The sequence below is a fragment of the Narcine bancroftii genome, chromosome 6 (assembly GCF_036971445.1).
Source record: "Narcine bancroftii isolate sNarBan1 chromosome 6, sNarBan1.hap1, whole genome shotgun sequence".
Taxonomy (NCBI): domain Eukaryota; kingdom Metazoa; phylum Chordata; class Chondrichthyes; order Torpediniformes; family Narcinidae; genus Narcine; species Narcine bancroftii.
The window spans coordinates 153,033,371-153,060,088 of record NC_091474.1 but is presented as its reverse complement, the minus strand read 5'-3'; the positions used below and the strand labels follow the sequence as shown (position 1 = coordinate 153,060,088).

General features: G+C 38.7%; 2 protein-coding genes and 1 long non-coding RNA gene across 3 annotated transcripts in view; 1 reads left to right on the top strand and 2 right to left on the bottom strand.

Moving 5' to 3' along the window:
- The window catches only part of LOC138736602 (uncharacterized), a 9,907-nt gene extending 8,571 nt beyond the window's left edge, over positions 1 to 1,336 (bottom strand). The window contains exon 1 of the long non-coding RNA XR_011340430.1: positions 49 to 1,336. This is a non-coding gene — a long non-coding RNA (uncharacterized lncRNA). The remainder of the gene's footprint in view (positions 1 to 48) is intronic.
- On the top strand, positions 94 to 23,458 carry LOC138736600 (tudor domain-containing protein 6-like). Its single transcript, XM_069886380.1, has 2 exons — positions 94 to 6,530; positions 21,299 to 23,458. Exons 1-2 carry the CDS (start codon positions 149 to 151, stop codon positions 22,687 to 22,689), a joined length of 7,773 nt encoding a protein of 2,590 aa, XP_069742481.1. The 5' UTR covers positions 94 to 148; the 3' UTR covers positions 22,690 to 23,458.
- Positions 21,414 to 26,718, bottom strand: part of pla2g7 (phospholipase A2, group VII (platelet-activating factor acetylhydrolase, plasma)) — an 89,744-nt gene continuing 84,439 nt past the window's right edge. The window contains exon 12 of the mRNA XM_069886384.1: positions 21,414 to 26,718. Coding sequence (XP_069742485.1) covers positions 26,693 to 26,718 — 26 coding nt within the window. The 3' untranslated portion in view covers positions 21,414 to 26,692.

Here is a 26,718-nt window from a genome sequence, read left to right as displayed (position 1 = left end):
CCGACTGCACGCCCATTGTTGGCTGCGCGCGCACAGGGGCGTTCTCACCCGATTCAAACGCGAACGGCCTTTCGCACGTGAACGCTTTATGAGTCAAAACCCGGTCGCGCTGGCAGAAACCAGCGAGACGTCGTGGGCGGTGGAAGCAATGGGTTCTACCGGTGGGCTCCCGCCCACGGGCGCTTGCCTGGCTCTCCGGGTGACCCGAGTGGACCCAGCCCGACCCGACTCCGTGTTGGTCAGGCTGTGGGGCCGTTTTCAACAGCGCGAAAGGCAGCCAGAGTACCAGAGGCTGCACTGCGAGATACAGAACTGGGCGCAGACGCACCGCCTGGGCGGCGGCGCTGGGCCCCTGGACACCAACGACCGTTGTTTGGCCGAGATTTGCGGCGAATGGCACCGTGCTCGGGTGCTGAGCCGTACAGGCGACGACTACACCGTCTTCACGCTGGACGAAGGGCGGGTACTGTCGGCGCGGGCTCAGAGCCTGGACCGGGGCAGGAAGGAGTTCTTCCAACTGCCCCCCGAGGTGGTCTGCTGCATCCTGGCCAACTTAGTCCCGGCGACCGGGCCGGGGGATGTTGCCGACGCCCAGGAAGAAAGGAGGCGCAAACGTCCACCGCCGCGGGATGACGACGAGGAGGCCACGACCGCCGAGGAGGTGGGCACCAGGCTGCGAGGGGCCGCCATCTGCTCCTGGCCGCCGGGAGCGCTCTCCTTCTTCCGCGCGTTGCAGGGGCGCACGCTGGACGCGCGGGTTGAGGCCGTGCTGCCCCACCGCTTGGTTCTGGTGGAGGTAGCGATGGTGTCGCGGCAGCTGTGCGACCTGGGCCTGGCGCGGACCCTCGACGCCGCCGCCTTCCGGCTCCTGGTGGAGGTGTCCACCTCGCGGCCTCGCGCGGCGCTCAAGAAAGAGCGCCCGAGCCCGCTGTCCCCGCCGCCCTCCTCCGCCGGGTCGGACCATAGCCTGGGTGGAGCCGAGGCCCTGCAGCCGCCCAACGAAGCGGGCTACAACCCCAACTACTTCTACCCGCTACTGCAGGTGGGCGAGACGGTGGCGGTGAGGGTGATGCACGTACGCTTCCCGGACCGCTTCTTCTGCCAGCTGAGGTGCCACTGCCCCGAGCTGGAGCGGTTGCACGACAGCATGCACCGCCATTACGATAGCGGGAGCGTGGCCGACTTTCCGCTCCAATTGGGTATGCCTTGTGCGGCCAAGAGTGCGGACGGCCGCTGGCACCGCGCCGTCATTCAGCACACGCTGTCCGACGGTGTCTTGGAGGTCTACTACGTCGACTATGGCGACCGCGAAGTGGTTCCGTCCCGCGCCGTGCGCCGTCTCAGCCCAGGCTACTTTAAAATGCCCGTTGTTACCTACCCGTTTGCGTTACGCGACGTCTCCGACTACGGCCGCGGCTGGACAGCGCGTCACGTCGAGCTGCTGAAATCTCTGATCCTGTGCAAAGTGTTGCAGGCCAGGGTGGATTTTTACAACTCGGTGGAGAACGTCTATCATGTCACGCTCTACCAGGAAGATGGGCCCACTATCAATGCTGCTTTCTGCGCTCAAGCCGAGGGGCTGTTATCTGGCTGTTACATCGAGGAACGAAGAATCGGACATGAGTGCCACAAATTGACCGCTCTTCAATGCGGTGGTGACTATCTCAAGAGGATAGAAGGAGTCTCCAAAGACAAAGATCGGATTCCTCTACTCAAGACTGCAAATCTGAAACTCAACTCATTTTATGACGTTCTGGTTGAATTTGTAAAAGATCTTCAAGAGTTTTGGATCCGAACCATGGAAACTGCTGGCGAGTTTGAAAAGCTCATGAATAGTATGACCAAAAAATATGGACATTTGGGTCGAAATGAAGGACTGATTAAGAGGCCAGAGCCTGGTTTGTTGTGTTGTGCTAAATTCAAGGCTGACAATTTGTTCTATAGAGCTGTTATTACTGAGATTCTTGATGGACAATTCAGGGTTTTTTTCATTGATTATGGAAACATGGAAGTTGTTGGCTGGCATGATGTTAAGGAATTGCTTCCAGAATACACAAAACTTCCTGCTTTAGCTATTAAGTGCTGCCTTGCTGACCTGGTTCCTAAAGAAGGAACTTGGAGTAGAGAAGCTGTGGCCTATTTTGAAAAGGCTGTGTTTGAAAAACATCTTGTAGTTCATGTCTTGGAGAAGGAAATGGACAAATATTTGATTGAACTCCTTGACGTGGAAAATGAGGTGGAGCCCAGTGTGAACAAATTAATTTTGCAATCGGGTTATGCTGATCATCAAGACCTTCGTATTTCAAACTTCAGATCCACGAATATAGATTTTTTGGGCCATTTGCATATTCCACATTCATCTGGAGAAAAATTTTCTGTAGTTGGCAGAAGCAAAACAGATAAATTTGAGCAAAGGCCAGTGACTCCAGAGGTAGTTGAGCCATTCACAGATTACTATGGTTCAGCAGCACTGGACTCGAGTGATTCCCTCACTTCATTACTTTCTGATCAGGAAGAATTTGAAGATGATGCTAGAACAGAAATAATGGAATCAGTAATTACAGAATCTCCCTATAAACAAGAATATCTTAAAGTGGGAAGCACTGTTGATGTACAAGTTTCTTACATTGATGAGCCTGGGAGCTTTTGGTGTCAAATGACTAAAAATACACATGAATTGAAAATATTAATGAATAAAATACAGGAATATTATAACACACATGATGATCCATTTCAGCCTGGTCAGTCTGCTTGCATTGTAAATTATTCTGAAGATGGCAAGTGGTATAGGGCACTGATCCTTGGAAAAGTAATTTTGATGGAAGTCGATGTGTTGTACATAGATTATGGAAATAGAGAGAGAGTGCATTTAAGTGAGCTACGTGCAATAAGACCAGAGTTTCTTCTTTACAAGGGTCAGGCATTTAGGTGCAGTCTTTATAACATAATTCAGCCCATAGGTCCTGATCCATTTTTGTGGAATGAAGATTCAATTGCTGCATTCCATGAATTTATTGATAATACCTTAAGCTCGTATATGGGGTTGAAATGCACCGTGTATGCATTAACTATTGTGGATGCCAAAGGACTCTGTAATGTTGTAGATTTGAACACCCCATTCCAGAGTGCTTGCCAGTTACTTATTGAGCGTGGCTTGGCCAAATTTGTGGGATCACCTAGTATTCTTGCTCCTTCTGTCAGTCTGTATACCTATTACTATTCAACTCATGATGTGAAAATTGGTAGTGAAGAAGAAATGTATGTGAGTCATGTTGTAAACCCAACAAAATTCTACTGTCTACTTAGTAGAAACTTAGGCATTCTTGATAAACTTGCAGACCAAGTTAATAAACTCTCTTCTACGTTGCAAGGCTACAGTTTTTCACAGTGTATGGATCCTATTTGTCTTGCTAAATACACAGATAATCAATGGTATCGTGCTTTAGCATGGCCTGTACAAAATAGAGTTCGAGTCTCTTTCGTGGACTATGGAAACAAGCTAGACGTAGACAATAATAACTTGCTGCCTATACCTGACCATGCCAAAGATGTTAAATTCTTACCCATGCAAGCAATTAAATGCGGTTTGTCAGACATACCAACTGACTTGTCCCTTGACATTATTGGCTGGTTTAAAAAAATTGTGACAGATAAGCCTTTAAAAGCTGTAGTAGTTGCAAAAGAGACAGATGGAAAACTTATTATTGAACTCTATGATGGAAACCTGCAACTTAATGCAAAAATTAAAGAAGAACTGCGCTTGCAGAGCACAAGTGAAACAAAAACTAATGGAAATGCAGGAAAACAAAAAAGCAAGAATGAAAAGTCATGTTCTTATTTGACAAAGATTGATTATGAGTCATTGCCTCTCAAAAGGCATATCATTGAAGATTTGAAAGATGGCCATGAAACTGAAAAATTAACTGGTTCTATTTCCAAGCAGAACAGATGGAAGAATAGGATGGAGGTTGCTTCACAGATTGAAGAGGCTGGATTAAAAAATTATATCAACTACAAAATGGATGCAATGTGTACAAAAGAATCTTCAGATACAACATCCTGTGTTGAAATAGAATTTTGTAATGTAATCACAACATGGCCAAAGATGTTGCATGTTCCTCTGACTGTATTGAATGTTGGATTTAAGAGTGAAGTTTCTGTTTCGCATGTCATCAGTCCATTACACTTTTTTGTTCAGCTTTCTGAGAATGAAGATAAACTAAAAGCAATGGAAGAAAAATTAAACGCATATAATACAAAGGATAGAAATGTTAGAACCTTTCAAGTGGGAGATGTAGTCTGTGCAGAGTTCCCTGAAGGTACCTCTCAGTGTAGAGCTGTTGTAACTGAAATTCACAATGATTTGGTTTCGGTGGAATATATAGATTATGGTTATACAGCAACAGTTGATGCTTCTAAAATCTTTCCCCTTCCGACAGATTGCTTGGAAGTTCAGCGACTCAGCATACTTTGCTCTCTTGCTGGATTTCAAGATGCAACTTTCAGATACAGCAAAGCAATGCTATCTGAATTTGTAAAGAAAACAGAAACTAGACTATCCTGTGAATTTGTGCAGCAGTTTGGACAATTATGGGAAGTTAACCTCTATGTTGACCAGAGACTGTTGACTGACTTGTTGAAAGACCTCACCTATAAAAATCTACAATATTCTCAGCAATCAACTGAATATCCTGTAATTGATGTAAGACCTGCTTCAAAATTCAATGCATATGTTCTTGCAGTACGATCTCCTCAACAATTTTGGTGTCAGTTCAAGACTACGGGTGATGGCATTTTTATTGAATCGCTTGAAAAAAATAATCATGAGCATAAATTTAAGTTCAATGATGATTTACCTCTTAAAGCTGGCAATCTCTGTATGGTGAGAAATAAAGATCACAATAGTTGGTCCACTTGTGAAATTGTGCAAATTACTAATCGTGGTGTTGAGGTCCTCTTTCTGAAGGAGGGTGTTAAGGAAGAAGTAAGAAGTGAAGATATAAAAGAAGTAGCAGCTACATTTGCATTAATTTATGAATGTAAATTGTATGGTTTGGTTCCAAGTGATGGGAATAGCTGGTCTGAAAAAGCTATCAAACTTTTTAAAACTTCAGTTTTGAAGAAAACTGTAACTGTGAAAGTGTTTAGTGTTTCTGAGGATAATATATTAGATGTGGCTATATATGAGAACTTGGATAATGTGGTGAGAAAGAAATTGACTGCTTCAGGTTTTGGTGTTGAAAAATTGAACGAGAGCTCATCTAACGTCGGCTTTGGGCGCTACATAAGAAAAATTCCTTTAATAGGGCAAACCATTGAAGGATATATCACAACAGTGGAAAGTCCTAGCTATTTCTGGTGTCAATACTCAACAGATGAAATTCATATGCTGTCTAAAAAGATGGAAGAAGTTGGAGTTCTTAATATCACCAATAGAGAATTACCTTCCAGTATTTCAATTGGTGATGGTTGTGTTAGTAAGTACTCTGAAGATGAACTATGGTATAGAGCTGAAGTAATAAATATAAATGGAAACATTCTTACCTTGCAGTATGTTGACTATGGGAATGAAGATTATGTTAAAATAGAGCAAATTAAAAGGATACCTAAAGAGCTGCTGAAGATTCCTACCCAATGTTTTCCATGTTGCCTTTTGGGATATGATTTGTCAAGAGGTTCTTGGAAAGATGGTGCCATGGATGCACTTCTTCAATATTCAGATCAGTTGTTGAGTGTTTCTGTGATAGAAAATGGATATGGCAACAACAAAGGTGCTCCATTCTTATCATATGTCCAAGTTCAATGCGCTGATGGTACACTCAATGAAGTTGTGAGAGACTTGTGGAATCCACAAATTGATGAATGTAACAGAAGTGATCAGATTAATGATGATTCATTAAATGGTGAGCAGTCAAGTTCTAAAGGCCTGAACACTGAAGATGAGCCTTTACAGCCTATACCTCTGAAAGCATCAAATAAAGACAACATTGTCTTTGTAGAGACTGAAAACAGGGAAAAGATGGATACTGAAATTCCACCTGAACATGTAAAAAAGGAAGAATGTATAATTAATATTCAGTGTATGGAGTCATTTCCAGTAGTGGGTAATGTGAGCAATGGAATGATAAATGCTCTAAATGAGCACAAACTTGCTGCACTGACTTCAGTTCCTGCTGAGGGCAATTTTAATAATATCTATTCAAGGTCAGCTAAAGTTGAATCTTCAGTAGAAAATTGTGAGGAAGTAAACACATCAAACCATCAATCTGAAGATACACATCTTAAAATGGAATCATCTTCCTTTGAACAAGAAACAAGTGAAGTTGAAGATTTGCAGGGTTCTGTTCAGTCTATTGACTTGTATGAAGAGATCTTTAAATGTGAAAATGATCAGCCTTTTACTGAGGAGATTGGTGATGATTCAATTACCTGTATTCTCATATCCCATGATGAAGAGGATTACTATGAAGATTCAAACTTGTCAGAACCTGAAGAAAATAGCCATGAAATGGAGGAACACTTTGTGTCAGGTGGGTAAGAAGGCACGGCAATTTCCAAGTTGAAGTAGACTCTTTAAAAACAAGCCCAAAGTGTAAGAGTAACATGTGATTTAATTAAGATTCCCACTAAGTAGCATTGAATGCAGTTCTGTGGACTTTGATTGGAAATGTAGAACTTTGAGGATGGAGTAAAATTAATATGTACAGATGATCTTCCTGTTTCTTTTGGTATTTAAGATTCACTTGTCAAGAAATCATTAAATGTTGGCTTAATCTTTTTCCCCCATTCAAACAGATCAAGGTGTTTTATGCCAAAATTGCTTTGGATATGCAAAATATTTTGGAATTTTTCAATGTTACATGATGTCATGTCTGAACCAATATTTATCCTTCAGTAGTGTTATTGAAACAATAATAGTCATTTAACATTGTTAATAATTGTGCATTACAGAAGTGCTACTTGGGAATGTTTCATAAAATCTTCCTACCAGTTTTTCATAAGTTTTGAGTCATGAGTAAGATCTTGTTTAATTTGAAGCAAGAGAATTGCATAGTAATTTTGAACAGCTGCATGAAATTTAAAAAAAAATCTCAACCTGAAATCAAATAGAAAATAAGCATCAGGTCAGGTAGTATTTGGAGAAAGATGAAAACGTTCCATGTCGAAAACCACATGGGAATGATAAAACAAGTGTCAGGTGCAGAAAATTTGTAGTGGGTCAAAGGGAGCAAATTTTCATCTGGAAGGCTGCAGCACGCTTGGACAAAAAATAAGATGCAGTTCCTTTATTTTTGCCATAATTTTGGTTGTGCAGAAAACCACAAATGGGTCAGCATGAGAATCGGATAGACAATAAAAGTGGTGCCACGTGGATAAAAAAGATGATTTGTAAGGTGGTGCTGCCCAATTGACTTACGTTTTGAATGTTGGGAGAAAACCGGAGCACCAGGAGAGAACCCATGCAGACATGGGGAGATGTGCAAACTCCTTTGAGACAACGCAGGATTTGATCTCCAGTCCTGATTGCTGCGCTGTAACAGTGTTATGCCACCCCAAAGCTATCACCCAATGGGCTCAAACCAGTGATGCTGGGATTAACAGTCCCATTCTCCACTGACTGCTAGCTGGGCTACCTTTTATATGAACTAGAGGTCTTCAAAAAAAAAAAAAAAAATCCCCCTTTGAAATGCTTATATGGGGAAAATGTATCTGGAAGTGGGTACAACTTGCCCCTGAGGCAGTCTAATGTAGCTTATAAACAGAGGGTTTTTTTTGCCTTATCTATACCTGCTCCTCTTCTTCCCCACCCAAACCTTCCATGCATTTTTTAAACTATATTTTTCCTTCTGAGAGAACTTGACCAGAATTCTGTCTGATTTGTTAAATGTTTTCAGCATTTTCACTTTTTATTTAAACTGCTACATATTATAGTTTTCATTTATTTATTTGACTTGTCTGTTGATAAAAATCAATTTAAATAATGAAGTTGAATTTGGAATGTATCTCATGACACACCCAAGAGACAAATTATTCTTACAATTTTGAAGCTTTAAGAGTTCATCTTTGTGAATGCCAAGATTGTAGTTCCCTAATTGATCTGATGAATATTTCTAGTGACTTGGCACAACTTTAGAATTCAAGGAAAATTGGCTTGATCTTAATTTGCAATGAGGATCCTTGTGGTTTGTCAGAATGAAAGTGAGATTCTATAAACATCAAAATTTTATTACATTGTGCTCAACTTTGCAGAGAAGCTAGAGTTACTGTTTTGGATCAATGAACTTGATTTAAATTATGGAGGAGAAAAATTAAAGCAGCTTTTGATGCATAGAATGGAATGGTAGTTTTGCAAAAACAGGACAATGTAAAAGGACATGGGTGCAGGAGAGGTGTAATGATGAGTAACTGAGATAAATTCTGTAATTATGCAAAGTAGAACCATAGAACATTACAAAACAGAAACGGGCCCTTTTGGTCTATACCTAACCATTTTTCTGCCTAGTCTCACTGATTTGCAACTAGTCCATATCCCTCTATATCTCTCCAATCCATGTACCTGTCTAAGTTCTTCTTAAATGTTAAAATTAAGCCCACATTCACCATTTAAGCTGGCAGCTTGTTCCACACTCCCACCACTCTCTGTGTGAAGAAGTTCCCCACTCCCACCACTCTCTGTGTGAAGAAGTTCCCCCTTGTGTTCCTTTAAACTTTTCCAGTTTCACTCAACCCATTGTTATGTTGAAAAGTATCCGGTTCGGTGGGTTAACAGAGAGATGAGACTGGACAAGTGTTACAATGACACTAAACTTTTATTACACATGGGGGAGAACCTTAAAAGGGACTTGATCACTAATTCACAAGTAACGTTATAGACATTCACTTCAGACTTCGGTTGGACTCAGAAAATGGTAAACCTATTCTTGACCGCCAACGGGGTCATGGCTCTGCAAATACCAACCTATTATAGTAGTAACAGCTCATCTTCAATGTAGTGCCCTTTACCTGCAACGCTTCCAGCGATGTCCACCGTAGCAACCTGTCATGGACCAATGTCCAGGGCTTGGATCATGAGGCAGAGAGAAAGAATGTGCTGTGCATTGGTGCTAATATACAGTGCTAATCTGTGCTAGCCAATAATGACCCTAGGTGATTTAAATTAGCTAACAGCAAGGTGTGCACTAATGGGTAGCTGGAGTCCAACCTTAATTGACAGGTTATGTGACTTCTGAATAAGTTTCACCTGCAATACACACATTCCAGACAGGCAGGGAAGGCCACGTTTCCTCCACACACAACACCCATGTCCTCTGGTTTGTATCTCATCTATCCTCAGTGGAAAAAGCCTACCTATATTTACTGTCTATTCCTTTCATCATTTTAAATGCTTCTATCAATTTCCCCTTATTATGCCCTGGAGCACAGAAGAGAGTCCTAAGTTGTTTAACCTTTCCCTGTAACTCAGTTCCTCAAGTCCAGACAACATCCTAGTAAATCTCTGCGCTCTTTCTATCTTTACTGATATTTTTCCTGTAATTAGGTGACCATAACTGCACACAATACTCCAAATTTGGCCTCACCAGTGTCTTGTACAACTTTACCATAACATCCCAACTAATGTACTAAATGGGGTGGCATGATTGGCATAGCAGTTAGTGCAATCCCTTCACAGTGCCAGTAATCAGGACCAGGATTCAAATCCCGTGCTCCCTGTCACGAGTTTGTACATTCTACCTGTGTTTTAATGGGTTTCCCCCAGGGGGAGGTGGGCTCTGGTTTCCTCTCACAGTTCAAAATATACTGGGGCATGTAGGTTAATTGGGTGTAAATTGGGCAGCATGGACTCATTGGCTGAAATGGCCTGTTACTATGCTGCATGTCTAAATTAAAAATAACTTTGATTTATGAAACCCAATATGTCAAAAGTTCTTTACAGCCCTTTCCACCTGTGATACCACTTTCAGAGAGTTGTGTATCTGTATTCCCAGTGCCCTACCATTTATCGTGTATGTCCCTTCTTGGTTTGTCCTTCCAAAATGCAACACCTCACCTTTGTCTGCATTAAATTCCATTTGCCCTTTTTTAAGCGCATTTTTCTAGCTGGTCCATGTCTCTCTCCGAGCTTTGAAAACCATTTTTGCTGTCAACAATGCTTTCAATCTTAGTGCCATCTTCAAACTTGCTGATTCAATTTACCATAAGTAATTGAGACCCAATTTCCTTGGAATGCATTTAGTGGAAGGGAAATAATAATTCATAATAAATAAAATCTGTTTAGGAGAGCTGTGAACTGACAACTGGGGAATCTGAAGTAAAACGAGCAATTTTATGAAGTGCAATTTAAATGGAAGAGGCAACTAAATTACATATTGGGTTTGTTTTTTTAAAAAAATTCAATCTCAAGCAAGTTTCTGTCTCTGTTAAATGTCTATTTTAAAATATCTTTTTAAAAACTGGCAAAGATGTTCAGAGTTTTAAAGAATGCTTTGGCAGAAATCAGCTGAAGTAGGAAGGGAGCATCTCAAGGAATGCTCTTAACAGTTAAGAATTTAGTAATTAAAATATGTAGATTATAACTTTTCTACCAATGTTGTTGACATTTGTATTGCTGGCATTTAAGACAAGATAACAGGGACTGGGTTGATCCAAGGTGAGGCCTTTGGTTTCCTCATTGGCAGGTGCCAAATTCTGTGATTGGGAAACCTTAATGGAAATAGATTATCACATACTGATTTTTTTTTAAACTTGAAATTTCTCATTTTCCCTCCCCCCCCCCCCCACCCCAAACCTACTCACTGCTTCTGATTCTTAAGGTCACATAATTTTTCTGGTTGAAACCCGGTAGAAACTTATCCAATTTTTCAAATCTTTATCGAAAGATGCACTCATCTCTAATCGTAGCAATTTCCTTGAAGTCAAAGATGTATAATTATTGTTTGGTTGAGCTAATGCTTGATATCAACCAGTATTCCTTAAAAACAAAATATAATGATAACAGTTTATTATTGTACGATGTACAAATGCACTGAAATTACTTGGGTGAAAAACGAAAGCCTGCAGATGCTACAATTGCAGTAAAATCACATTGAAATGCTGGAGAACTCTACCAGTTTTCCACTGTCCATTGGAGAGAAAGGAATGTTGCCAATGTTTCTGAGCTGAGCCCTTCAAGGAAAAAGCAAAGAATAAGCCTTATTCTTTGCTTATTCCTTGAAGGGTATAGACTCCAAGTCAGTAGTATATCTTTATCTCCTATTGATGCTGCAAGACTTGTTGAGTTCTTCCAGCATTTCAGTATGATTTTACTGGCATTACTTGGTTTAGCTGAGCAGGTAATTCATAATGCACTTTAAAGTTGTGTGATCAGCCTACTACTGTTCATGCTGTTGGCTCATGATTGCACTGCCAGATTTTGTTCAAACAGAATGATCAAGTTTGCAGATGATACAACAATAGTTGACCTCATTGGCAACAATAATGAGTTAGTTTACAGAGAAGAGGGTGGGAGACTCGTCATATGGTATAAGAACAACTACCTATGTCTCAACAAGGATAAGACAAAGCAGATGAATGTGGACTTAGAAAGATTGGCCACTCTCCACTACATGGGTCGTGGAGACAGAAGTGAGCACAAAGTTCCTTGGTGTACATAAAACAGGCAACCTATCTAAACTAAAGGGGAAAAAAACTTTGGACTTTTCTGTTTCTAAGTAATGTGAATAAAGTCTATTTTTGGGTTTTTTTTAAAAAAAAAGTCACGTGGTATGGTAGCTTCAAAACATCAGACTGGAAATCAAAACAGAGATCATTAAAACAGCTGGGAAGATCACTGGAATCTCTATTGATGACATTCATTGGAGGTGTTGCTTCAACAGGGCTCAAAGAAATATTGAGAACTACCATGCATACTGTATCTGAGCAACTACCATAACGAAGGAGGTACAGGAGCATCAAAATCAGGACTTTCAGTCTAGTTTTCTTATAAATTAGTTTTCTTATAAATGAAATGAGTAAATTAGACCATAAGATATATGAGCAGAGGTAGGCCATTCAGCTCATTGAGTCTGCTCTATCATTCTATCAATCAGTCCTACTCCCTTCTCCCTATGATCTTTGATGCCCTGACTATTAGATAGCCATTAATCTCTGCCTTAAATGTACCCTTTGAATGGCCTCAACAGCAACCTGTGGTCGAAAGGTCCAGAGGTTCACCATTCTGGCTAAAAAAATTCTATTGCATCTCTGTCTTAATGGGTGCCCTTTTATCCTGGAGTTCTGTCCTCTTGTCCAAGACTCCCCCTTCTATTGGAAATATTTTGACACATTACTCTCTCCTTGCGGTTCAACTTTTGAAATGCTTCTGTGGGGCTCCCCCTCATTCTGAACTTCAAAGGGTACAGGCCAAGAGCTGTCAAAGGTCCTCCTGTGCTAATCCCTTCATCACAGAAATCATGCTTGTGAAATTTCTCTGAGCGTCTCTCTGATACCTGCATGTCCTTTCTTAAATAAGGAGTCTGAAGCTCTATTCTGTACTTCCAAGTGAGGCCCTGCTGGTGCCTTTATAAAGACTCAACATCACATCCCTTCTCTTTTATCCTATTTGTCTAGATATAAATATCAATATTGTATTTGCATTCACTATCGACTCAACCTGGAGGTTAACCTTCAGGGTATCCTGCATGAGGAATCCCAAGTCCCTTTGCACCTTTGAAAATTGAATTTTCTTCCCATCCAAATAATAGTCTGCCTTTTTATTCATTCTACCAAAGTGCATAACCGTACACTTTCCAATATTGTATTTCATTTACCACTTTGCTCATTTTCCTGTCTTTCTGCAGCCTCTTTCCTCTTCAATTACTGCCCATCCACCATCTGCAATCATAGCCACAAAGGTATTTATTCTGCAATCCAAATCATTAACATACTACATAAAAAGATGTTGCTTCAACACTGACCTCTTCAGGACACCACTGGTAACCAATAGTCAACCAGAATAGGATCCCTTCATTCTTGCTCTTGTTTCCTGCTGATCAGCCAATACTCTACCCACAGTTGCATCTTTCCTGTAATTCCATGAGCTCTTGTTAAGCAGCCTCATGTGGCACCTTGTCAAAGGCCTTTTGATAATCAAAATGTACAACATCAAATGCATCTCCTTTGTCTAGTCTGCTCATGGTTTCCTCAAAAAATTGTAGTAGGTTTGTTAAGCAAAATTTTCCCTTGAGAAAACCATGCTGGCTTTGACCTATCTTGTAATTACACCTCCAGGTATTCTTAACTTCATCCTTGACAATTGATTCCAACAACATACCAACCACCAATATTAGGCTAACAGGTCTATAATTTCTGTTGCCACCCTTTTTAAATGAAGTGATCTTTGCAATTTTTCAATCCTCTGATGCCATGCCAGCCACGATTGATTATTGGAAGATCATTACTAATGCCCCCACAATTACTACAACTAATTTTTTCACCCAAGGATGCATTCTATCTGGTCCAGAAATTTATCTACCTTTAGACCAGTGGTTCTCAAGCTTTTTCTTTCCACTTGCATACCATTTTAAGTATTCCCTATGCCATAGGTGCTCTGTGATTAGTAAGGGATTGCTTAAGGTGGGATGTGAGTGGGAAGGGAAAGTTGAGAATCACTGCTCTAGACCCAATTGTTACTGAAATATTTTGATTGACAAAAATTATTATTGGCCCATTTCCTTTGGAGTTGTGAAAAAGTGCATACAACGAGTTTATTAGGTACAATTAAAACAGTGGTTTTCAAACTTTTTCTTTCCACCCATATACCACCTTAAGCAATCCCTTACTAATCACAGAGCACCAGTGGCATAGGGAATACCGAAAGTGAGTGGAAAGAAAAAGCTTGAGAACCACTGCTTTAGACCATTCAGGTTCCCAAAGTCCTTCTCTCTGGTGATCGTGACCGTACTCGCCTCTCTTCCCTGAAACCCTTGAAAGTCCGGTATACTTTTAATGTCTTCCACAGTAAAGTCTGATGCAAGCTACTAATTCTGAAATATTTGTAGATTTTATATTATTACTTGTAATAATTGTGTGCTGTTTATTATGTGTGTGCACCATTGTCTGGAGAAACACTGTTTCATCTGATTGTGTATATCCAACCAGATTCTTGATTTCCATCCTGTAATTTGACTTGTCATTTCTAATTATATGGCCACAACAGTGGTGTCATCAGCAAATTTGTTGATTGAGTTGAACCAAACTTAACTATGCAGTCTTCTATACTGGGAATGGAGTAGGGGGACGAAGCACACACACTTGACATGCCTCTGTTGATTGTTAACATTTTGGAGCAAGTTTGAGGAGAAGGTTTAATATTTGATCAAAAGTTAGCTGGCTTTACAAACATTGCAGTTTTTGCCTTGTACCCTGTTGCATACAAGTCTAGGTGTTGTGACAGAATATAGATGTTTTTGGGTTTGTTAGTGTGGGTCACAGTCCCAGTTGCTGCTGCTGACTGTAAAACTGTAGAACTGATCTCTATTTCTCTCTCCCTCTCACACAGAGAGAGAAAAGCTGCTTGACTCTCTGCTTGCAAAACCACATGACCCTCTTAGAACAGCAAGTTCCCATCCAGACAGAATGTGGCTCCAACAAGCACTTTCATCTGTTGCCTTTTTGTAAACAACAATCCATTAGTGAAGTCTCTTGGTCACTCCAAAACTTTTGCAAAGGCTCTGAGGCCCCGACATGTCTAGCATGAGCAGACCTACAGTATTTTAAATAAGATGTTTTAAAGAGTTTATATGTGACCTACACTAACAACACAACAAACTCTGCCCCAATTTATCTCCAAAAACATCTATATTCTGTCACAGTGTCTCTAAATAACAAGTTTATCTCCTGTTTAATTCAATTAGCTTTTACTTCCATCTTTGTTTCCTTTACCATTGCTTTTTAAAATTTTGAGTACTGCATTATCAATTTGACATATCTCCACTTTGAAAATTTGAACCTGACTAGGATTTCACTGGTCGTAATTGCTGCTACTTGGTTTGAACACTAGTGGATTACAGAATTGATCTTTTAAATCTTTTGTAACAGCTGTTGGGTTAAGTATTGGGGAAAAAAAAAGCAGAATTGCTTTTGGTGCAAGTCTTGGTGGAGTTATGAATGAAAGTATGTGATCCTCCATAAAACTGGAATTTGAGATAGGTGACAGTTTAAATTGATGTGTAAGTGATAGCTATAGTAAAAGCACAAAATCATTGCTGAAACAAATATGTTGGTAGAGAGGGGTATTTGAAAGAAATGGAACAAAAGTACTTGTAAATTATTTTGAGCTGCAGCTAACCTTTTAAAAATTTGCATCACTTACTTTGGGTTCTGAAGAGAATAACTGGTTATTGTCCAGTTGATTAAAGTTATTAAAAATATCCTCGAGGCTCTATCCATGTTGCATGTGTTGTATTTTGTGTGCTTGTTCTTGTAATGATGTTACTTAATTATTTTTTCTCGTGTAATTGCAAAAAGATAATATTGAAAAAGATGGTGAATGCCAAAAACATTCTTGTAGAAGATCCATTAACTGGCATTTTATCCCATGGCAGCATGGGAAAAAGTATGAAAAAAAATCCTTATTTTGTATCAACGCATTGCTGTAATGAAATGTGATTTGTCATTGAATTACATGTTCATTTTGGCAGGGTATCCATTGCATTTGCTTAACAAGTATTCTTGGCTCATATTTATAATTGTAGTCTTCAAATTTCAAGTTTACATGGATTACAGCTTGTACCTTGTTATGATCTCAATTATTTTCAGATCTTAGAAAATTAACTGTCACATTTAGCAGGTAAGGAAGGACATTTGATCTTGTGATTCTTTTTGAAGTTTCAAAGTTGTTTGGCCCTTTTAGCAATTATACATCTACTACATGGAACTAATTTCTTACATGGGATTTGGCATTTCTTGGTTACATTCAGTACGATTGTATATAACAGTTTTGGTTCACTTTGAATTTCTGTGAAGAAGCTTGGTCAGGATCTTGGTAGCATCCATGATTAATATTGACATTGTGTGAGAAGATGAATAATTCTTGTATGATTAAACAAAAAAATGGATGCTGATAAGAAAACAAAAATTTTTAAGGTTTATGATTCAACATTTTTGGTAGTCACAAGGAAGTTCTGGTTTCTTTTTCTTGACAGCAGCTTTGGTATTTCAGCTTAAGAGCCCACTGTCAAGTATTTTCCCCATATGTTTTTGGTTCTGCCTTAAGGTTATATCTTCAAATGTAATGACCAAGTTGGCTTGCACCAGGATAGTGCCCATTGAGGACTTCTCAATAAACAAGATCCTGGTAATTGACAGTGCCTTGGTTGGTGAATCACTAAAAACCAGATCTTAGAATGTCCTAATATGTTTCACAGGATAGTTACAGAAAGCAAATCTGTGAAAACATGAGCTTACATTAACCTGCTAGTTGTAGTAAATTCAAGTTATGTAAATCTCAGACCTGTACTCTATGATCTGAAGTGAATTGGCCAATTCCAACAGAATCCTGATTTTCATCCTATTTAATTTGGATAGAAAATGTAATATAAACCATATAACAATTACAATATGGAAATAGGCCACCTTGTCCCCTCTAGTCCGTACCAATTAAGTGATCTCCTCTAGTTCCTCTTACCTGCACCCTGCCCATGACCCTCATAATCCATGCACTTATCCAACTTTTTCTTAAATGACAAAATTGACTTTACTGCAACCACCTCTTCTGGAAGGTCATTCCACTCAGCCTCCACTCTCTTGAGTGAAGAAGCTCCCTCTCATGTTACTTCTAAACTTTTGCCCCCTAACCCTTAACTTATGACCACTCATTCCAATCTCACTTCCTCTCAAGGGGAAGTCTATTCACATCTATTCTATCTAACCCACATAATTTTAAATACTTCTATCAAAAACCCCCCTCAACCTTGTACACTCCAATGAATAAAGACCCAGTCAAATCAATCTTTTTGTATTCAGGCAACATTTTAGTAAATCTTCTCTGCACCCTCTCTACCTTACTGTTATCCTTCCTATCATTTGGGAACCAGAACTGCACACAGTATTCCAAATTTGGTCCCACCAATGCCTTGAATAGTCTCAACATCACTTTCCAACTCTTATATTGTATGCTTTGATTTATAAAAGGCCAGCATACCAAAGGCCTTCTTTACCACTCTATAGACTCCAAGCATGTAAAGATGCACATCTAATTTTATTATATGACAGAATAAGGCATCTTCAGGAATAGAAAATCCTGTTTTGCTTCCTTTTGCAGCACTCAATAAACAAGGGTCTAATGACACTTGTATTGGGTCCATTGTATCATCTGCAGGAAATGCAGTTAATATTCCTGGCTATCACTTGAAATCCATGTGTAGTGTCTTAAATTTAGCATTACCCATGTAAATTCAGGATTGACTGATTAGGGAATGGCTGAATGCTGGTTGCTCCCTTTGAAACTGACAGTGGTTGGATGCAGGATAGCAAATATAAAAACAACCTTTCTAATTTTGTTTTTGAATGTGTGTAAAGTAAAAGCTGGGCTACCTCTAAGATTGCTGCCTAATTCTAGCAGGTCTGTTTTCTAGAAGAAGCTGCTTATTGAGAATGGAATGAAGTGTTGATGGAACAAATCACAATTCTGCACAACTCCTAAGAGTTCTTTTGGTGACCTTGATTTTTATTGATATTTTGAAGCATTTTATACTTTAAACATTTAGAGCTACAATTGAGTTTGCTTGTAATTCCTAGTTAATTACTACTAAAATCACAACTGTTTGGTTAGAATTCAACACAATCTGTTTCTTTAGAACTTTTATGTTGGTAATTGGTTTAATCTTCAATTGCTATGTAGTGGAGCACATAATGATTTTGTTTTACAAGTTGGTAATCCAAGTAACAAAATTTAAAATTTGTAAAGATTGGAGATGCCATTACCTATGAAATTAGTTTATACTGAATCAAAGCCTGTGTAAGATTATAATATTTGTAGTTCCTAACATGGATGATTCCAACATTTATTTTTTGCAACTTGACAATTGGATAACCTGCTGTAGAAATATTATGCGATCATTTCACTTAAGAATTTGAACGTAATAAGCCAATTGGCTTGTTGAGCTTGCTTGGCTATTCAATATTGCAATGGCTATTCTATATCTGTCCATTTCTTTGCAAAATTTGTTGATCTCTCTGTTAAATCTACTCATCAACTGCATAACATTTCAAACATTCATTGCATACAGAAGTTTGTACTCTCCAGCCAAGGTAAATTGTTTCTTGGAATTTGTATTGTATGAATATAAGAAAGCCTCTTGTACTAAAGTTCGTCATACAAGGTCTATTCTGTGTACTCTCTCAAAATGGCCTCTAAACTGAGCACAACTTTCTTTGACTAAGGAAAAGCTACACAGTACTCACAGATTAGATCTTTAAAGTCCTGCATAATTGGCTTTATTATGTTTATATTCTAGATGCCTTGCAATGTAGGCTAAAATGTGTGTTTTTAATGAAAATACTGTATCTGCATGTTGACTGCATCCCTTTTTCTCCTACACCACCTGTCAGCATAGTTTCCCTGGTCCTTGCCTTCAAGCCCACCAGAATCTATATGCAATTGGTCATCCTTCAGGGCATTTTGTGTCTTACTTCTCTCTTTATGAGCATACCTGAGCTGTTGGATATGTCCTAAGCCCTTTATTTTGCAACTTCTACATTTCTTTTCATTCTAGCCTTTGACAGCCTTCATTCGATAGCTTTTGCTTATATTCCCCTTTCTAACTGACCCAATTAACCTACGGAGTTGATGAATTGTCTGTTCAGACAAAATGCCCAATTATGATACAGACAAGAAAATGGATTACCGCAAGTTGTATAATTTATTGTCAACTGGAGAATACTACAACATGGCACATGGAAGATAACACATTGTTCCTGAGACTTGTATCAAGCCTTGTTTTAACAGTTTGAAGGCCACAGATAGACCAGCACAAGAGTGGAAAGGAGAATTAAAGTAAATTTAATTAAAAGCAACAGGGAGCTCAGTCACCCCTGCAGATCAAATGAGGCACTCTACAAGTTGTCAATCAATCTATTTTTAATTCCACAGCCCCCCCCCCCCCCCAAAGAGACCAAATTATGAAGATCAAATGCATTAGTCCATATTGTAAGTGCAAGTGAATCACCGTTGCATTTTGTAGGACTGCATAGGTCCTTGATGGCAAGAAGTGGTAAAAGGGAAAACATTGATCTCCTACAGCAGGGGTTTCAAACTCAAATTCACAGTGGGCCAAAATTAAAAACTTGGACTAAGTCGTGGGCCAAACTAAATATTTATTGAAAATTTTCAACAACATCTGCATGTTTTCTCTTCTTTCAACATATGTAATGTTAAACTTTTTCTTATTAAAATAAATGTTTAATAATAGTTTTGGTTAAACTCTTTCCAGAAGAAGCATTAACAAATGAGAAATAAAATATTCAATAAATAATATTTCTCTATAGCCTTTAAGCTCCTTTTAAATGTATTTTTTTTACACAAGCCAACAAGTCAAAAAAATAACAACTTGCTTCAATGACAAACAGGTTAGTCTTGTAAAATGATGAACATATAGTCTGCCTCCCACCTGTCTTGAAAGGTCCTGTTTTCTGTCTTTCGTTTGGCCATTTTTCGTAAGGGGTTTATTACATGTGAGTTGGGCGACAGGTCGCAGATGCTAATGAAAGTAAAGAGAGGAGGTGGGGGCGATTAGCGGGCTGACGGGCCGGCGCCAACGCATTTGCAAAGCATTCTGGGATTTGTAGTATTAGTTGTGCATGCGCTATACTGGCGCGGCGGCCAGCGGGTCAGCTCTAATATATATTTGATATGATCTTGAGGGCAAAATATAATGATATCATGGGCCAAATTTGGCCCGCGGGCCTGAGTTTGACATGTGTGTCCTACAGTTTCAAAGGAAAGTGCTACAAGGAGAGAAAGTAAGGGATCTCCCCTTTCATTATTTCAAACAGAAAATGTGTCTGGTGATGGTCTCCTTGAAGTTGTAAAAAATTGGCCAATTGCATATAGATTCTGGTGGGCTTGAAGGCAAGAACCAGAGAAACTGCTGACAGGTGGTGTAGGAGAACAGTATTTTCATTAAAAACACAAATTTTAGCCTATATTACAAGGCACCTAGAATTTAAACATAATAAAGCCAATTATACAGGATTTTAAAGATCTAATCTGGGAGTATTGTGTAGCTTTTCCTTCATTAAAGAAAGTTGTGCTCAGTTTTGGGGCCATTTTGAGAGAGTACACAGACTAGACCTTGTATGAACTTTAGTACAAGAGACTTTCTTATTTATACAAGAATACAAATTCCAAGAAACAATTTACCTTGGCTGGAGAGTACGAACTTTTGTGTGCAATGAATGTTTGAAATATTATGCAATTGATGAGTACATTTAAGACAGAGATCAACAAATTTTGCAAGAGAATGAACAGATATTGAAGAGCTATTGCTCTATACCCATTATTTTTCTCCCTATCCATACAAATTTTGTATCCATATTTTCCCTAAATGAGGCAACAAATCTATCAAATAGGCCCAAAATGTCGACTGCCTTTTTATATGAATGACTTGTGATCTGTTGAGTTTCTCCAATGCATGTTTACTCCACATTTGCCTATCTTAATAGCTTTGGCCTTTCTTGAACTCTCATCACCTTGAGCTATGATTTCTGCTTTTCCTCTTTAAAGAAAAAAACATTTTTCATAATAAGTGATAATTTGTAATCATTTGTATCCTGCTTTCATGATTCTCTTGCCTTTGTAATCTTCATTCCTGAACAATTGGTTTGGATGATTACAGAAAAAAAATCTTAAATTTTGAGTTAATTTCCTTGTATTTAAACATTTTTTTAATGCCTTCTGAGATGGACTGTTATCATTGCTTATGAATGCTTGGAACTTGTTCCAAATGTGTGATGCTATTTGAAATACTCCTTTTTTTTAATCCAATGCATTTGTTCATTAATCTTAGCATGTTCTTCTGCAGGTAAGTAACTTGGGGTTAAGTGGTTAAATAGTTAATGTGAGGTTTGAGCAAAGATCAATATAATTTTGAACTACATCACCAGTTTTGGAGTTTGTGATCTTTTATAGTTATCAGAACTTAAGATTACAACTCTGGTACTATTTTCTGCTAAAACAATGATACCATCCACATGTATGCTTCATTCAAAAAAGCAAATGACTAAAATTTGACTTTAAAATATCTTGTTGTTTTTAAATTAGGATCATCGATATCGATACCTCAATCTGAATTTGAACTTCCACACCAGTTCCATCAATGTGAAAATGAAGGTCCAGTCACTAAGCCAAGCTGCTGTAAAAACAACACAGAAATCGCTGAAAAGGAAATGGTTGCTTCTGAAGTCCATCAATGTGAAAATGAAGGTCCAGTCACTAAGCCAAGCTGCTGTAAAAACAACACAGAAATCGCTGAAAAGGAAATGGTTGCTTCTGAAGTCCATCAACGTGAAAATGAAGGTCCAGTCACTAAGCCAAGCTGCTGTAAAAACAACACAGAAATCGCTGAAAAGGAAATGGTTGCTTCTGAAGTCCATCAATGTGAAAATGAAGGTCCAGTCACTAAGCCAAGCTGCTGTAAAAACAACACAGAAATCGCTGAAAAGGAAATGGTTGCTTCTGAAGTCCATCAATGTGAAAATGAAGGTCCAGTCACTAAGCCAAGCTGCTGTAAAAACAACACAGAAATCGCTGAAAAGGAAATGGTTGCTTCTGAAGTCCATCAATGTGAAAATGAAGGTCCAGTCACTAAGCCAAGCTGCTGTAAAAACAACACAGAAATCGCTGAAAAGGAAATGGTTGCTTCTGAAGTCCATCAATGTGAAAATGAAGGTCCAGTCACTAAGCCAAGCTGCTGTAAAAACAACACAGAAATCGCTGAAAAGGAAATGGTTGCTTCTGAAGTCCATCAACGTGAAAATGAAGGTCCAGTCACTAAGCCAAGCTGCTGTAAAAACAACACAGAAATCGCTGAAAAGGAAATGGTTGCTTCTGAAGTCCATCAATGTGAAAATGAAGGTCCAGTCACTAAGCCAAGCTGCTGTAAAAACAACACAGAAATCGCTGAAAAGGAAATGGTTGCTTCTGAAGTCCATCAATGTGAAAATGAAGGTCCAGTCACTAAGCCAAGCTGCTGTAAAAACAACACAGAAATTGCTGAAAAGAAAATGGTTGCTTCTGAAGTCCATCAACGTGAAAATGAAGGTCCAGTCACTAAGCCAAGCTGCTGTAAAAACAACACAGAAATTGCTGAAAAGAAAATGGTTGCTTCTGAAGTACATTGTGAAAGAGATGATGGTAAAATTGTGCCTTCCATTACTGGTCTTAAACTGAATAAAGAGCAATTGATCCATGATGCCAGTATTCAGTTTAATGATGCTGTGCTTCATTCTATGGAGTCGGATGTTACATTGCTTGAACGCTTCATAGATCAAAATAACCAGCTTCAACCGGTGTCTTTTGCACCATTTTCAGCATCAAAAAAAAAATGTGAAAATCTGTCAGACGGAAATTTGAAAGCTAATGTCTGCACCACACTAGAAGACACATCAGTAGATTACATTATTGGTAGTCAAACCTCTGATGAAGATCCATAACAAATATACTGGTTCCTGATACTGAAGACTTTTGTTAAACTATTACAGGTAAAATTCTAGGAAATGAGTGGAATTCTTATTTTAGTCCCTTGTGTTGCTCTACCGATTTTTTTTTTTTTAAAAACAAATGTTAAAGGATACAGTTGTCTCGAATGAATCCTGAAGTCTTTCATACAGAAACTTTCATGAGGCTAGAAAAAAATGATTCGTCAGATATTTATTTTGAGTAAATAAGGTATTTCATCCTATGGAAAGTTTAATTTGAGGATTTAGCATGCATCCAGTACACTTGGTAAACTTTTCATGAAGATGCTTAAATTGTGGGGGAGGGGTGCAGGAGAATTGATGGGGGAATGAGAGATTCTAATTAGTGGACATTAATGCCTGTTGCCTGGAATTTAAAGGTTACCACTGGTACCAGTCAGTTGGAAAATTAACCATATTTCATCTATAATGATGAACATAGATCGTTGAAGTTGTAAAAGAAGATAAAATCTATTAAGCAGATATTGTATGAAACAAACCTTGCTGAAACCATGATCAGTATGCAAGAATGTCAATACCTTTGAATTGTTTCTGTATGTACATTACAGCCAAAGTAATCAATCACCTGTGGTTCCTGAAAAAGTTCTTTACAAGTTCTAATTTATGGATTATAACTCCAGCCTAGAACCCAAAAAGATGTTTCTAACACTAAAAGTATTTGTTTACACTGCAACCTGTTTACAAAAATGTTTAATTAAAATGACAATAAAGGCTTGTTTCTCCATTTTTTTGAGAGTTCAAAATTTAAATTGATCAGTGCAAGTTTGATTTAAATAAATAGAGGATTGTTCCATGAATTAAATGCAAAATGGTTAATTTCCTTGTAAACATATTCTTTCATTGTGGTATTTGAAATTTCAATTGCTCTTTATCCTTGATAACCTCTCCCTCATGTTCTTGTCAGTTCTTGATATTTCTGCATGTTTTTCCTTTTGAATGTTCCAAATGTTTAATTTCAAGCAAGTTACTCATTTATCATTTTTAAATTATTTTCTGTATATAATGAAACTCCTTTGGAGGAGAAAAGGATGTAGAATTGAACAAAATGTATTGAGGATGGAACTGCAACTAGTTATGGTCTGGAGTTCACTGTTCCATTGTGTCAAAAGAATTGAATCAATATGGTGGAGAATTTCTGGATCTTGGGAAGCCAGGGACAGGACTATCTGGAAGGTAAAAGTAAGAGAATCATGAAAGCTTGTGCTTTGGATTTGAGAGGCTAAATTGTATTTGGGTTATAATGATTCTGACTCTTAACTATAAGAACTTGGCTGAATCATGTTGGAGAAGATGAAAAGTTCAGACATTCTAATCAAATATTGATTGCAAACTAGATTCAGGTGAGTGTACAGGGAGCCCCTCACTGGGATCCATGTTGGTTAACAGGGACAGGCTCTCTGCCGACTTGCTGGTGCCCCAGATATTATAGGCCTGGTCATAGTACAGGCAGTCCAGCCACTCTTTCCATTGTGATCCATAACCTACAGAAACTTCCTCCGAAGAGTCTTCAGCCCCTGTCTGGCTGCGATTTGTTCGTAAAATGGGTCATCCTTAATGGTTCCTGTTAATTTGAATAATTCAGCCTCCTCTAACCTCTATGAGAAGAGCTCCTGCACCTCGCTATCTCTCTCTCTCTCTCTCTCTTTTCCCCCCCCCCCAAAGTTTGCAACAATAATTTTTAATTAAATTTAAATTGAATCAAGTTGACTCACCCTGTACCTCATCTGAAGACTAAACACGCAGATACACACTCACACTTAAAAACGTCATCAGCACATCACTAATTTGTTCCAGGATACCCCACATCCCCTTCAAACTGGGCTAATTAGCACGTGGGCATCAGATGATGCCGGGGATGATTCAACCTACATAAGCAGTCCATTCCTGGCATGATTTGATGCCTGCGTGCTGATCAAGGACCTTTCACACTGGATCTTTAACTGGTAGATTGGCTGTCAATTACTAGGATAAGGTGCCAGTGTGATATGGGTTATAGTCTGCTACTAAGTGTCCTTTCATGATATTTGAATAATATTGCCACAAGTTGGGGCTAAAATAGATTTTTTTAAATAAAGTTTATTCCTTTTCCTGGGATTTGGGGGGGGGTCACTGGCAATGGCAGTATTTATTGTCCATCCTTAATGTTGATGATCATTGAATTGCTGTTTACTCATTAAGATACCCCACAGTACATTTGGATAGAGTTCATTATTTAGAGCAATGATGATGGGAAGTCCACAATATTTCCAAGACTAGATAATGTGTGATTGGAGGGGAGATTGTAAGCTATTTTGCATTCCTGTGTGTCTACATCGGTATTAGAAGTTGCATGATTGGGGGATAATGCTGGAGATGGTAATTGTCTGGCACATTTGTATGCAATGATAGGCTGCATCATTTTCTGAGTTGAAATTATAGTCTCTTATTTCACTGTTGTTGGTGGAAATTAGCTCCATCAAATGTGTTGTGCTTTTTGTGACCAGGACATATCTGGGTTGTTCTCCATTGTCTGCTAGATGCCAGTCTTTTAATTACACTTGAAGAGCTTAGTGAGAGGTGCATCTGATTATGGATCATGTGCCTTGAGTACTACAACCAAGCTGATGTTTGGTCCCATGACTTTGAATCAATCGCCCAGCAATTTAAAAAAAATCTGTTAAATTGGCTGGAGTTCAGCTTCTGTGGTAGGAAACTCTTGAAAATGGACAATCTATTCAGTACTAGATGAATGTGATTGTGAATGTTTTAGCTGCATTTAGCTCTAATGCTTATCATCATTAAGAATTGAAATATTGTTGGAGCTGCCACCTGCTTGAAACTCAAATGTCTATCACTATTCATAACCAATGTGGTAGGATCACAGTGCTTCTGATCCATTGGTTATGAGATTGTTTCGGCTGCTAGAAACGACAAGGACAGTTTGGATAAACTTGGGTTATTTTCTCTGGAGTGAGAGGTTGAGCAGAGATGTGATAATTTATTAAATTAAGGGATAGTTGTAATGCATAGTCCATGTTTTTTTAACCAGGGTAAAAATGTGAAATACAAGATGTTTTAAAGATGGGAGTTTTATTTTAAAATACAGAATGGTAGGAGCCTGGAATTGACTGCAGAGGTAATGGTACAGTAGCAGTATTCAGAAGGTTTGAGAAATATATTCAAATACAGGGAATGGAGCAGGCAGAAAATAGCAAGTTTAATTTGGCAATAATTTGATGTAGATATCATGAGCCAAAGGGCCTGTTTCTGTACTGACCTACTGCACTAGCATAATTGAATTGAAATGTTTATAAAATTAAAAATGTCAGTAGGTGATTGTTCAACTCTACAAAATGAAGTCATTCATTTGGTTGACCTTCTGTTGTAACAATTATTACTAGTTGGAGGGCAGTGATATTCTGTTCAGAAGTAGGAAGGAAAATGGCTTCTATTTTACAGCAAGTGCTGCAGGAACTCCAGTCACATTACTGTTGAGAGATGCCACCAGGAACGTATTACTGAGTTAAGAAGATAGTTACAGAAAGCAATTCTGTCAAAATATGAGCTTGAACCTGCTAGTCTTACTAAACTCAAGTTTATGTAAATCTCAGACCTGCACTGTGATCTGAAGTGAACTGGCCAATTCCAACAGAACCCTAATTTTCATCCTATTTAATTTAGATATGAAAATGTAATAGATTCCAAGCATGTAAAGATGCACATCTAGTTTTATTATATGACAGAATAAGGCAGCTTCAAGAATAGAAAATCCTCTTTTGCTTCCTTTTGCAACACATCATAAACGAGTGTCTAATCGCACTTGTGTATCATCTGCAGAAAATGCAGTTAATGTTCTGGGCTATCACTTGAAATGAGACTGGTATGTGTGCAGTTGTAGTGATAAAGCAATCTACTAATAATGAAACAGTACTTGCAACTTAAGAACATATTTTCAGTAATTTTGAACAAAAAGCAGTCATCAACTAACCAGCTGGATGCAAAGTT

Coding starts and splice junctions, on each gene's coding strand:
- LOC138736600 (XM_069886380.1), top strand. CDS start 149: ATGGGTTCTACCGGTGGGCTCCCGCCCACGGGCGCTTGCCTGGCTCTC. Junction 6,531..21,298: donor GGAGGAACACTTTGTGTCAG/GTGGGTAAGAAG, acceptor TTTTTAAATTAG/GATCATCGATATCGATACCT.